The sequence below is a fragment of the Myotis brandtii genome, unplaced genomic scaffold (assembly GCF_000412655.1).
Source record: "Myotis brandtii unplaced genomic scaffold, ASM41265v1 scaffold8, whole genome shotgun sequence".
Lineage (NCBI taxonomy): Eukaryota > Metazoa > Chordata > Mammalia > Chiroptera > Vespertilionidae > Myotis > Myotis brandtii.
Genome location: NW_005371219.1, coordinates 11057368 through 11071942, shown reverse-complemented (window position 1 = coordinate 11071942; position 14575 = coordinate 11057368). Strand labels below are relative to the sequence as shown.

At 34.8% G+C, this 14575-nt stretch overlaps 1 protein-coding gene across 1 annotated transcript in view; it reads right to left on the bottom strand.

Annotated features, from left to right (window-relative positions):
- The window catches only part of HACE1 (HECT domain and ankyrin repeat containing E3 ubiquitin protein ligase 1), an 83973-nt gene that overhangs the window by 36476 nt on the left and 32922 nt on the right, over nucleotides 1-14575 (bottom strand). Inside the window, exons 9-13 of the mRNA XM_014531354.1 lie at nucleotides 13899-14005; nucleotides 8560-8806; nucleotides 3232-3566; nucleotides 2069-2137; nucleotides 1743-1830 (exon numbers count right to left, since the gene is read on the bottom strand). Coding sequence (XP_014386840.1) covers nucleotides 1743-1830; nucleotides 2069-2137; nucleotides 3232-3566; nucleotides 8560-8806; nucleotides 13899-14005 — 846 coding nt within the window. The remainder of the gene's footprint in view (nucleotides 1-1742; nucleotides 1831-2068; nucleotides 2138-3231; nucleotides 3567-8559; nucleotides 8807-13898; nucleotides 14006-14575) is intronic.

The following is a 14575-nucleotide window of genomic DNA, read 5'->3' as shown; positions in this document are numbered from 1 at the left end:
GGATCCGGCCCGTTTGGAATGAATAAAACTAAAAAAAAAAAAGCCCGTACCCTTTTATGTAATGATGTTTACTTTGAATTTATATTAGTTCACACAAACACTCCATCCATGCTTTTGTTCCGGCCCTCCGGTCCAGTTTAAGAACCCATTGTGGCCCTCGAGTCAAAAAGTTTGCCCACCCCTGGTAGTGGGAGAAATCACCAAGTCCAGTCAAAGGGTTAAGTACTGGGACGGTGACTCAGGCAGGGACTCGGGATTCCAGGGAAGTCTCCTAGCCTGGGATGGGATGGAATGAGGGTAGGGGCTGAGCTGAGTCTTTTTAAAGGAGCAAGAGTCAGTCTGGTGACATGCAGGGGACATGGCACTTCAGACAGAGGGGAGAGCATAAGTAAAAAGAGTAAAAACAGAGGAGAGGACAGCACCGTGATGGCGAACCTTTTGAGCTCGGCGTGTCAGCATTTTGAAAAACCCTAACTTAACTCTGGTGCCGTGTCACATATAGAAATTTTTTGATATTTGCAACCATAGTAAAACAAAGATTTATATTTTTGATATTTATTTTATATATTTAAATGCCATTTAACAAAGAAAAATCAACCAAAAAAATGAGTTCACGTGTCACCTCTGACACGCGTGTCATAGGTTCGCCATTACTGTCCTAAGGCAAAGCTATCACTGGCTCCTGCCACCCTAGCAAACAAAGATTCTTTAATATAGCAGTCGAGATTTAACAAAGGATGACCTAAATCTGCCTTTCCAGAATTGTATCTCATTCCTCACCTACACAAAATTTCTGCTTCACCCACCTACATGTCCATATCTTAACTAGAATGTTCATCTTCCCCATTTATTCTCTTCAAATTTTGCATGTTTTTCAAGGTCCACTTTAAAAACCATCTCCTCTTTGAACTTCCTCTGGATTATAGCAGCCAGAAGCAAGTGTTTCATCCCTTAAACGCCTGAAGAACCAGGTGATACTGTAATTACTATCTTATAGGTACATTTATTATCTCCTCTGCTAGACTCAATTAAGATCCTCTAGGAGAAAGGATACATGTCTTCTACCTCCAAAACAACTACCATTAATTGAACATATATGCCAGTCACTATTTAATACTCTTAATAGTTTTATGAGGTTTATCTCTTTTTTACAGATGAAGAAACCAAGACTCAAGGAGGCTGGAGCTGTACCCAAAGTCACATGAGCTGTTAAGTAGTAAAACAAGCTTTTTCTAACACATTACATGAAACATGAGATATGTGGAATGAACCCTGGCAGGGGAAAGGTTGTCAGGTCAAATAAATTTGGAGGATTAACAAAGTTAGATCACTCTTTTTAGTAGAGGGCTTCTCAAAGCCTTTAATATGATGCTGATAAACCTCATAAATCTCCAACAGGGCACATTTCCCAAAGTATTTGGGGATAAAATCTTTCTCTCAAGGACCATGAGCTTTATAGGGCTAGTGTTCCATGAAGCTCATTTCAGGAAATGTGGCAACGTGTTCTGTTGTCTTTGAATAGCCACTGCACATAGGACCTCAATACACATTTCTTGAAGAAAAATTACTCCTCATAATAAACAAACATACTAATGTAATTTCATATATTAAAGAATAAGGTAATTTTACTCCTTTATAGCAGGAGGTCTCACGTATAATAATTACTTCACTAAACAGTACTCAAATTTAGAAAGTCAATTTTCATTAAACAGATTAAAAACAAGATTAAGAGAAATTTATACCTGTGCTTTTATGATATGCATAAATCTTGACATCAACTCAGGACATTCAAGGAGAAAGTGAAAGTGGTCAAATATAATTTTGGGATTTCTGAAAAAAAAATACATTTTGTTTAAATGAACAGAAATGATGACTACCATTAAGTGAAATGCAGATTCAGATCTATGGATATTGAAACAGAAGAGCAACACACCTACAATACTTTCACTTGTCACTGAACATTACTTTAATAGTTTAACAGAAGTAGCATTTTTTTCTGTAGAGATGAAAACATAAGTAAAGAAAGAAAAGGCTACAAGTGCAGTCCATGAGTCCAAGAAAGCCTTACCTGTTAACAAAGCATTTTAAGACTTCATCGTGTTTGCAGACAAATTCGATGAAACGGGGTGAAGTCATTCTGTGGGGAGTAAAAAAACAAATTAGAACACACAGACAAAAGTTGATGATATAGCAAATTTGAAAACTATGTATTGAACTGGACTGGACTGGCTTCTAGACAAAAATTGGGTTTGGATCGTCTTTACAAATTAAGAAATTGAGGCATGTCTACCCAATCTATAAAATGAAAAAATATAAAATTTTCATTAGCATATAAACAAGTGACTTTTTTAAAACCTTGAAATGTTAATAAGCATCTCTGGTCTATACATTTCAAATACATAATAAAGTGATCCTATACAAAGTGGCATTCAGCATTCCTCATGCTAATAACTTATAGAATGCCTATCAAATAATTCTAGATTGGTATGAATATCCTAAAACTAGATCAGAATAGAACTTAAAATCAACAAACTACCAGCTGTTTTTACTGAAATTACGTAAAATAAAATAAAAAATCATAGCTTTTCTTCATCTATCAGAGAAGCAATAAGCATGCCATGTAAGCCTTGACAGTTGGGTTTCCCGTTTTGTAATGCAGGCGCCTGACTTAAGTTTTGGTTGCCAAGGCTTCTGCTTCAAAGAGGCATACACTTCAAAGATGGCTATCTTTAATAAACACATTGCCAGCCACCCAACTAGATAAGAGCCAGGCCACCTCCCCCCATTGAGGCTCCTTTGTTTTAGAGATCTTGGTTGACTTGGATAACTGACCATTTAGGCCACTTGTTTTTTTCTCTTCCCACACTTTAAATTCCCACTCTTATGTTTTAAATTCACCAATAAAGACTGAGCACCAGAAAACCCCCACCTTCGACCCCCCAAAAAGCAGAACACCAGGCCCATACCCATACCGCTTGTGCACTAGCTCTCTAGTGGGCCACGCTCTTGCTCTCGCTCTCTCCCTGTGACCTCGCTGTGTGGCCCCAGGTGTGCCATGTAATTTCCAGACCTTGTAAGTAATAAACCTTTTTTTTTTTTCAAAGTTTCCTGATGGTTATTGCTAAAGGGCGCCTTGCAATCATAATAAGAACCACAAGGGCTAGACCAGCCACCAAATTGGTTATTGATAGGCTGAGACCTGCACAAAAAACAAAGCAGAAACCCTCTTACCCTGGAGGCATCTGACAAGAACAGCACATGTAAAAAGCTTGAATGACAGCACTTAGCCGGTTAGCTGTCATAGAAATAACATCCTGACAGTCTGCACCGGCTTCCTGTTTCCCTCCTAGAGCATCTGGTTTAGATTCCCTGGTACCAGTGGATAGATTTTCATAGCTCCCAGGTCCTGGAGGTTCAAATGGAGGAATGGAAGTACCATCTTGATCTTGGCCTTTTTGTTTTAGTAAAATAGAAGTGATATCCGTTGAGTCCTTTTTGTTTTTCATCAGTTCTGTAGCTATTAAAACTAGCCATTCATCTAATGAGTGCCAAAGCAATTCGAGAGGCTAAGAGAAAAAGAAAAGTTTTTTAAAAAATATATCATTCTGAAACTCCAGCCAAACAAATATTATCAAAGAGAAAATTTACTCTAGATACTACTATTTTCCCTGGTTAATGTAACAGCAATGCCTATAGGCAAGTAACAAAAAGTTATGAATGTCATATAAATGACAATTTCTCCATTTATAATGAAAACTTAATTTGCATTTATGCATTCCTTGGAATAAAAAGGGAAAACTAAAACCTAACAAAAAATATATAAGCAATCTTCTTTTAAAAATTTTTATTTAGTTTTAAAAGCATACATGCATATTCCAATGGGTTCTTATTTTCATTCCTTTACACAGCGGTTCTCAACCTGTGGGTCGCGACCATTGGAAAACACATATAGCATATCAGATATTTACATTACGATTCATAACAGTAGCAAAATTACAGTTATGAAGTAGCAACAAAAATAATTTTATGGTTGGGGGTCACCACAACATGAGGAACTGTATTAAAGGGTCACGGCATTAGGAAGGTTGAGAACCACTATAAAGTTTATAGAGATATAATTGGCATAAATATTGTATAACTTTAAGGTATAAAATGTGATGATTTGATACACGTATACATTGCAAAATGTATACCATAATTTTATTTTATAATTCTTATATGACCACAGAATGCTATAAACCAAATCATGTATTTTGGAAAGACACACCCTTACAATACTTCAACTAAAATAAATAATATTACTTTTAAAGACCACTATGGGAAGAGATTATGCAACCATATTTGGAACCTTAGAAAATGTTTAAATAACCTGTTCTGTCAGAAAATTATTTCCAGTTATTATCTAACAAATCCCTCTGCTACATCTTGTCTTCCTCCAGGTTTCCATAACATTCTCTTTTTGAAAATATTTCACTTACTGAATTTAGAAACAATTAAATCACCCTAAGTCTCCACTTTAAATGTTAAACCAAAAAGCAGAAAACGAAATAAAATAAAACACCCACTACCATCAACAAAAACCTAATTCACTCATTCAGCAAGCATTTAATTAGTAGGCACTTGGTAAACAGGTAAGCAAAAGACGAAACTAATTATACCCTTTCTGAGGCTGAAATGAGCACCCCCTTCCCCACAAACAGCTTTTCCATGATTAGGCACAGACTGCAGCTGGAAGACTCAGTGTCCCTGAGCTGCTTAAACAAGAGGCAAAAGAACTGGCTGCCACAAATACTGACATAATACCTTCACTGAAATGTGTTTTTTTTTTTCTTTTAATCCTCACCGGAAGATATGTTTCTTGATTTGAGAGGGAGAGAAGAAGAGAGGAATAGAGAGAAACATCGATGGGTTGTTTCCTACACTCGCCCTGACCTGGGGTCAAACCTGCAATCTGGGCATATGCCCTGATCAGCAATCAAACTCACAACCTTTTGTTGTACAGGATGATTCTCCAACCAATTGAGCCACCCGGCCAGGGCTTCACTGAAAATGTCTTTAATTCTAATCATGATTCAAGTTTGAGTCAATAGTTTCAGTTCATGAGCAAAACATTTAACCTGCTATAAAAGACGAAAAGAACTTATGTCAACAAAACTATTTAGCTTTACATCAGAAAATGAACTTCTAAAACAGAAAGAACAGGTGGTAATGATGTAAAACTGTTTGAAACAAAAGGAAAAAGGAATAATAAGCCTCTAAATGAGAATGGCTAAAACCTAGAAAATCAACCATTGGATGGAGATGAGCCTAAGGCAGGAAATGATTCCTGCTGCTCAAGCAGACGAGAGCACTGAGCCTGAACCTATCACAATCTTATTTTCAAATACTGACAATGTGCAAAAATGAAAGGCAAAATTTGAATAATCCAGAATACTAAAAAAACTAGAAAGTTTTCAATAAAGGAACACAGCGTAGAATTAAAAGAAAATGAGGGGAAAAAGAGAAGTAGTTAAATCATCTTAGGCCTTTCTTTTCTCTCTTTACCAGCTTTTCATTTTTCATTCACACATGCACCAAAACAAAATCCCAACCTTGAGGTAGTTTTACTTAGGGAGTTACCCCTTTAAAGATTTGTGCAGAAAATTCCTTCCTCAACCACAAAAGAATACTGTGAAAATAACTTTAATTTCTAACTGTGGTATCAGCTACAGACAAAAAGATTATAATACATTTTAAAAATTAAAAGTAAACCATATCTGTGATGCTTTCTCTACTCATAAATAATGATAAAAACATTAGACAAAATACAAAGCACTGTACAGATCAATGACTATGGAAAATATGAGCCGGCTTCTTGGCACTGTGGAAATATTGCTTCATTTTAAATTATTGAGTGATCTTCACCACAGAATTACATTCTCCCTATAGTAATAATGACAATCATATATAATTTTTAAAACATTTGTATATGTAATCCCCACTTGCAGAAAAATTAGAAATTTTTCAAGATCCACGTGCCAAAGTGAGATACAAATCTGACAGGAAAGCACTGCTAACTTTACTAAGTCCATTAATAGTATCTTGGATTCTTGTTAGTCTGACTAGTCTCATCTTGATAATGTCAAATGCCACAACTCAAAAGATAAGATTTTATAGTTAAAAGTTTCTCAATCTTTCTTGGCTTCCAATTTTTCCCAATTATACTTCTATGATACTGTTAATAGTCGCAGCTTACTATTCACAATAGCATATCAAGATTGAGGAACCCTAAACTCTCTGGCCCATGCTCACCCTTCTTCTAAACCAGAACTGCCTCCTCCTACAGATGCTCCGAGAGTTCCATGGCGCTAGGTAAAAATCTCTTAAAACTAAAAAACTAGGTAAGTGTTCAGACAAATTTAAAGGACTTCTAAGATAAATGAGAAAACTAATAACAGGATGTTAAATAATTTCACCTACTAAAAACACACGGCCTATAAACCTACTCATTTAAATGGAAAACCTGTTAGTTAATTTTAATAGAGGGACATGCTACCTAGTTAATGAAATAGAAAGTGGGGGTCAATTGCTACCTTAGAAAAATGTAGTAAAAATTAAAATATTTCCAACTTAACATTACAGCAACTCAGCAAATGTTTAAAGATTTTTACAACTTGAATCATCCCACAATGAAGAGATCTTATATACATAAATGACAATGTAACTTCTATTTTTATTCTTAAAGTGGAGAGCTAAGTTTATAATAAAAATGTTTTAACAAAGTGGCAGATCAAAATTTAAGAGAAAATAAGTGATCAGAGGCAAAAGCAGTTGTCAATAATGCAGAAAATAATGACTTAAAAAAGAAATAAAAATAATAACAAATAAAATAAAATAAATATAAATATATATATTTAATTTACATATACAATAAAAATACAGAGTCTGGATTCCATGGGGAAAAAAAAACTAAAAGAAAAACAGTGATACCTTTTTCTACTCAGTTATATATGTACTGACTGGGTAGGTAAAAAACTAACAAGCATTTAATGCCTACAGAGAGGATATTCAGCACATACTTATTTTCTGATAGCAAATAGATGGCAAATTCAAATTTTAACCAAAAAAATCAGACAATAGTGAATATAATGGTGACCATATCTATACATGATTTGATTTTTCTATTCATAATTGTAAATGAGTAGCAAGAATGAGTAGAAAATAAAATCAGGGGTAGGTAGATTCAGTAACTAACAGCATGAGCACATTAAGAACAACTCCATTTAAAGTGAATGCTTCAGCAGTAAAACTCACTTAAAGCAGCATTGGAAAAACAATGAATCAATAATTTAGATTAGATTTTTACACAGACAATAAATAATCACTCCTAATATTCAAGGAAGGGGTGGTATGTGAAAAGCCAAAATTTGAATTACAATACGATGCATAACTTCCTTCTTCCAGGAGGTGGCACAATAGGGAAAGAAAAAAGAAGAGAAAAAAAGTGAGATCTCTTTCCAATACTAATTTAAAAAAAGAGAGGCAAGGAAGAGAGAGAGAGATAGATCTCTCTAGCCCCTGAAGCAGACAAATAGATGCAGAGATACTTATACATACCTTCCTAAAGGCTATCAGACCTATTCTAAGTATTAAGGAATCTACTAGTGTCAAAATGCTTACAAACCATTTATTTGTGTCTGCCAAAATTTTCCATGTAAGGATCATTTAGCATAACTCATTAATTTAACTTCAGATTTTTACAGACAGTAAAGCTGTCAATCATAACTCGTTTTGGAGAAAATGGCACATAATAGTGGTTATATCAGTTTTTGGATAGAGAACCTATATTTACACTCAACAAACTGTTTAAAAAAATATGTCTTTATGAACTCAAAAGCAAATTTTATACTATGAAAATTTCCTAAGATAAAATACCTTTAAAAAAATAACATGGAAAGTTATTAAATTACACATTTATCCAAAATCTGAGTTACCTGAAAATATAATGCCATAAAAAAGCATTAATAATAGCAATTGCAACCATGTTCCTTTTGTTTACTTCATAAAATTATCATTTAAACGAGTAGCAACACTGCCTTGGGTTTTATATGGAATCATTCTTCCAAGGATTCCATCCATAAATGTGCTTATATAACAGGAGCAACTGAAGCAATACAAAATGTTTAACAAAATACATATCTCAATGATTCTTCCTTGAAGTGATCCCAGGAATTAACTGTTGGTACCCAGTAACTGAAAGTAAACTTACTTTGAAAACATATACACACATAATAATAAAATCTAAATAAAAACTCAACAGTTTCTTTCCTTCTGAATAAGTAATATTTTTTAAAAAACATAATGGCTGCATATGCCACCTTAAAAGATTAAAAATTAGATTTGGTCATGTTTAACATTAAATATCTTTACCTTTAGAATAAAACACTAAAGGAATTAAAAGTTTACTTGTAAGAAAAATATAAAAGCTCACCAATTAAGACTTGCTGTTGATTAAACAGAGATGAAAGGAGGAAGGTGTGTCCTAACTTAAAAAGTGATACAGGTATGAACCAAACTTACGTCCTGTGTATGAGGTTTCTGATTAATGAAAGCATGCTTTGTCAAATTCATCTCTTTTACGTCTATCTTCATAACAACGTCATATACTTTTCTGACCTTGAACACCTGGCTTCTTGGTGTTTTATTCCCGTTGTAGCCCATATCGATTCCATTACTGGGAGAGGAAGGACCAATTCGAAAGACATGACAAAATATCCTCACAATCCTTAAAAGGCTCTTCATTTGAGCATCATAATTACTAGACAGGCTAAAAAAAAAAATTAAAATATGAACAGATTAGATAGAATAAAACAAATTACATTTTAAAATATCTATTTTAAAACATTTTCATGAATTGGCCATCTGTTTCATAATTTAACCAGTAAAATTCCTTTCCTGTCTTAACAGAGAACAGAATGTTTTAACAGGAAGTTACCAAATATATATTACTTCAATTGCATATGAACAAATTATTAATTTTTAAGTCACCAGAATATAACCAATGGTCAAAGCATAAAATATATAAATATTTGTTTTAAGTACCTAATCTGGAGTTATCTTAAGGTAAGAAGTATTTTCTTACAATGGAATCTTAAAATTATCAACTATTAATATAGCCTAATAATTTTATATTACTTTACCTAGTTTAAACTTCTTCCAGACTAATTGGTTGGTCTAAAAAAATGTTATTTTTCACTTTCCAACCAGTGAAATCTCTCTTTTGTATGATACAAAAAAATTATAAAACCCAAACTTCACCATACCCTTCTCAGTTCATCATAAAATAATTTCTTTTCAAGCCACCAGGTCTCAATATAAAAGTTTCAAAATTAGTTTCCTAATTTAAAGCACTACCTACCACCTTTGGTTTTTATGAAAGTACACCTCCAGTCAGTGTCTTACTTAGCAAAGGTTGTGATTTCTCTGTTCATTTACACATTGTTAACTATCGTTACCTCAATCACAAATATATAGGAAGATAACTCATTTAATGAAACAAAATATGTGTGAAACGGCCCTCAGGAAATATTTATTATCTTTATCAAATACTCCTAGAATCAGTTAGACAAAAGGCTATTCAGCCGAAACCGGTTTGGCTCAGTGGATAGAGCGTCGCCCTGCGGACTGGGAGGTCCCGGGTTTGATTCCGGTCAGGGGCATGTGCCTGAGTTGGGGGCACATCCCCGGTGGGGGATGTGCGGGAGGCGGCTGATCGATGTTTCTCTCTCATCGATGTTTCTAACTCTCTGTCTCTCTCCCTTGCTCTCTGTGAAAAATCAATAAAATATATTAAAAAAAAAAGGCTATTCATTTTTCAAAAGTGCGCTAAATAACATCTCAATTATCACTAATTAATATATATTTTCCCACTGGGGATGTGCCCGCAACCCAGGTACATGCCCTTGACCAGAATCGAACCTGGGACCTTTCAGTCCGCAGGCCGACGCTCTATCCACTGAGCCAAACCGGTTTCGGCTATATTTATTTTCTTAATTAAAATTTCTATTAAAGTAAATGGCCAAAATTACATCACTTTGGGGTTAAGAAACACAAAATGATTCACAAACAAATGAATAAATGAAAGGCAAACTGCAAAAATACCATTAAACATAATATAATATTAAATATCAATTGTAATTTAAATGTTTTTAATTTTAAATATTATTAAACATAAATTGGAAGGGGGAAATAATTTGTATTTAAGATTCTCTTAAGAATCTACCTTGGTAGCTGTGAGATAATAGTAAATATATCTATTGGTCTCTGCCCCCAGTTCCTGGGGAGCTCCTAAAACCCTTATAATTTCCTAAGTGGTTGGGGCACTAGGAGCATCTTTTGTTCTAATAGTTGGTCTTTGATGTCAATTCCTAACACAGAAACCCTAAATCTCTTGGAATTTCCTGGGTGAGAGCACTGTCTGTTGTTCTACTGAGGTGACTCTTGGCGGGCTGTGGGATAGAATGGAAGCTGGTCACGAGAAAGGCCAAGCCATGATTAGAAGCTTGGAATTTTCAGCCCCCCTCACCCCAAACCCATTCTCCAGAGAGAAGAGAGGGGCTGGATGTGATGTTAATGTTTCACATGCCTATGTGACAAAGCCTCCATAAAAAGCCAAAACATACGGGGTTTAAGAAGCATCCGCGTTGGTGAACACATCCATGTACCAGAAGGATGATGTCAGCCAACCCCATGGGGACAGAAGCTCCTGTGCTCAGGACTCTCCCAGACCTTGCCCTAAGTATCTCTTTATCTAGCTATTCATCTCTATCCTTTCTCATAGCCTTTAATAAATTAGCAAATGTGTTTCCTTGAATTTGTGAGCTGTTCTAGGAAATAATCCAATCCAAGGGGATAAAGGTCATCAGAACCTCAGCTTTGCAGTCAAGTCAAAGAGAAGTTATGGGGACCTACTACTTGGGATTAACATCTTAAGTGGGGGAGGGGAGCCTTGTGGGACTGAGCCCTTAACCTGTGGGAACTGATGCTATCTCCAGGTAGATAGTGTCAAAATTGATTTAAATTGTAGGACATCCAGCCCCGTTAGTGTGGCTTAGTGGTTGGGTGTCAACCCAGGAACCAAGAGGTCACCAGTTTGATTCCCAGTCAGGGCACATGCAGGCTTAATCCCAGTAGAGGGCATGCAGGAGGCAGCCAATAGATGATGTTTCTCTCTCATCGATGTTCCTATCTCTCCATCCCTTTCCCTTCTTCTCTAAAAATCAATAAACACAGATTTAAAAATAATAATAAATCCATTGTAGAATACCCAGCTGGTATTGCAGAACTGCTTGGTGTAGATAATAAGTGTTGTGAGTGTGGTAGTGATAGGAGAGTAAAGGAGAAACACTGAAGGAAGACTAGTGTACTCAAAACAGTAGCAATTCACTAATAATCCCAACAAAAGCCATAACATATTCTATCAAGCATTTGAAGAGTAGTATTGTAAGTACAGACAGTACAGTTTAGCAAAGTAGCTTTAAAATTTGTACTGGCATTAGATCGCTTTTTCCTACCCTGCTTCCCCTGTTCCACTAACCTTGTTGCTTTTAAGAGCTAGATTGAAATCTAGAATCTGCTTTTTATAAGCAAGGGTATGAATCCTGGATCTTCTATGTATTAGCTTGGCATATCACTGAACTTCACAATTTTCTTATAGGTAACACAGAGATAACAGTATCTAAATTACAAGGTTACTATGAGGTTTAAGTAAAACAATGCATGTGAATGTTCCTTAGCTTAGTACCTACTTAATAAGTTTTAAAGATAAACTTAAAATAAAAACATACATATATACATAAAAACATAAATGTTTTCTGATTACTGAAGAAGAGCTGAAAATGGGACAAAGATTTAGATAGAAAAAACAAGTAAATTTTTTAATGTAGGAAAACAGGTTAAAGGTATTATGGGGGTATTTAAAACAATCATCATTATCTCTAGCATTTTCCATTTATATCATCAAGACTATTATCACCGTCATCTCCTCTATATGTGCCTGGCACTTCAAAGCACCTTATTATTTCATTCTTACAACAATTCATTAAGACATTTACTACCATTTTCCAAAAAGGAAATAAAATCCTGATTGGACTGTAAATTAAACATAGGGAGAGATCTTGTCTGTATTTTTCACGAGCACCTAGCAGATGGTCTGGTGGATAGTAGGCACTGAAAAATAAGTATTAGATGGCCCTGGCCAGTGTGGCTCAGTTGGTTGGGCATCATCCATGCACTAGAGGTCACTGGTTCAATTCCTGGTCAGAGCACATGCCTGGGTTTTGGGCTCCATCCCCAGTGGGGGGGTGTGCAGGAGGCAGCTGATTGATGTTTCTTTTTTTTTTTAATATATTTTATTGATTTTTTACAGACAGGAAGGGAGAGGGACAAAGAGTTAGAAACATCAATGAGAGAGAAACATCGATCAGCTGCCTCCTGCACACCCCCTACTTGGGATGTGCCCGCAACCAAGGTACATGCCCTTGACTGGAATCGAACCCGGGACCCTTCAGTCCGCAGGCTGACGCTCTATCCATTGAGCCAAACCAGTTAGGGCATGATTGATGTTTCTTTCATTGATGTTTCTCTCTCTCCCTCTCCCTTCCTCTCTCTCTAAAATCAATAAAAACATATTTTGAAAAAAATTAAGTATTAGACGAATGGGTAGATGACAGGGAAACTATGAAAAGTTACTTGCTGAGATCACAGTAAATGGTGATGTCTGGATTTACACCTGAGTCTGGTGTAAATGCTTTTATTTAGTATGTCTGAATCTTAGGAAGTCCTTATCCAATAAATGGATTAATGGAAATGACTAAATAAAAAGAGAGCATTATGTCAAGCTGGAATTCAATAACTCCTACAGAGTCTAAAGTAGTCTCAGAGGTAAAAATAGATTTTAAAAATTATCAACTGGTATATTGAATGAAAGTACTGAAGAAACACTTAATGGCTGAAAGAACACAAGAAGGTGACCTAGCAAAGATCCTTTGAGTAAATAGTAGAGAATGTGATTCTGGTCTGAAGTATATGGAAAGTATGAGGAAAGACAGAAGAAAGGGGTAACATAATGGATTTCAAAATGTAGCTGACTTATAGAAGCAAAATGTAGCTGGGAGGAAGAAGTCCGGTTGCAACTAACCGAGGTCAGAGAAGACCATGACCTATTAAGACTATTAATGTATTAAGAATAGAAGTGAAAAGACTATTACAAAGTGGAAATCATCCAAATTAGAAGTGGACTAAATTTGTAAGCTACAAAATAACACATTAACCATTTCTAAATGGCTGTTTATTCCTAATTGGAGTAGCTAACCACATACAAATAAGTGTAGTTGCAGGAAAATGTAATATATATAAATGCAAATATTATAAAGGCATTAACTCCATGGACTGAGAACCACATAATTTTTGGAAGGAATAAAGAACTGGAAAGGGGGAGAGTTCAAGGAGAAAATTTTATAAGGAATCATTAGGGAGCACTGAGAGGTTGAACACTAGCGTATACCCAGTTTTACATATTAGTTATCAAGATTCCTCAATTGCTTTCTTGATTCTTTTTACTGCACATTTTACTTACATGACTGTTCTAAGCAATCATGTTGTAAAATTCTAGACACATATGTCCAAATCCACTTAAGACCCTAGTTTTACCTCTTTATGGAAACTAAAGTCTCCTTAGTAAAAGTTGATTGCCCTGGTTCTTTAAAACAAAATACACAAGGATGTGTCAGCAAATTTTTAGAACATCTTACCACTGACAAAAGGCATCCAACAAAATAAACTATTCCCAGAAATGCCTAAAAGGAGATGAAGCTGACAGATATTGTTACTATTGATCTGTTTACATTTGAAACACTCACCTAAGCAGTTTATGACCATTTGTTGTGGCAACCTCAGCAAGGCTTGTTAAAATCCTTAGGTACTGGCTTTCACTTTGCTGAGACAAATGTTCTAGAACTTGCCGTAACTAAATTTTTTACAAATAAAAAAATGTGATTATATAAACTTTATCAAGAAATTAAGTACCTATTAGTTTAATAAGTATTCCCAAGCCAATTAGCTGAAATCAAGTCCTTTACAGTTATTTTGTCTTGCATAAATTCAAAAGCTAATATAGAGATAAGATGACCTAAAATCTTTGTTCAAAATCACCAAGAAAGCAATAAAAAAATAGAAACAGAACAGAAATCACCAAGTTTATTTATAGAAATTTAATTCTAAAATTTAAAAGCAATATAAATGCTGCAATTTTTCAAAGAGTAGAGCTATTCTAAATACAGAGCTCAGTAAAGTAGTGATTACCAATCATAACATGATATTCCTTAGATCTTTTTCCTCTAGCTGTGGGGAATATTCTAGTTATCTTTAGGAGAAACCAAAGACCCAGAGGAAAGAAGATTCATAGGGCCAAATATTAGCACAAAGTTTATTAATTATTATATAATTCATACTTATCCTATAATGAAGATAAACAAATTTATTAAAAATATTAAAATATTCATATTATAATAAATTATTATAATATATACATATTTAC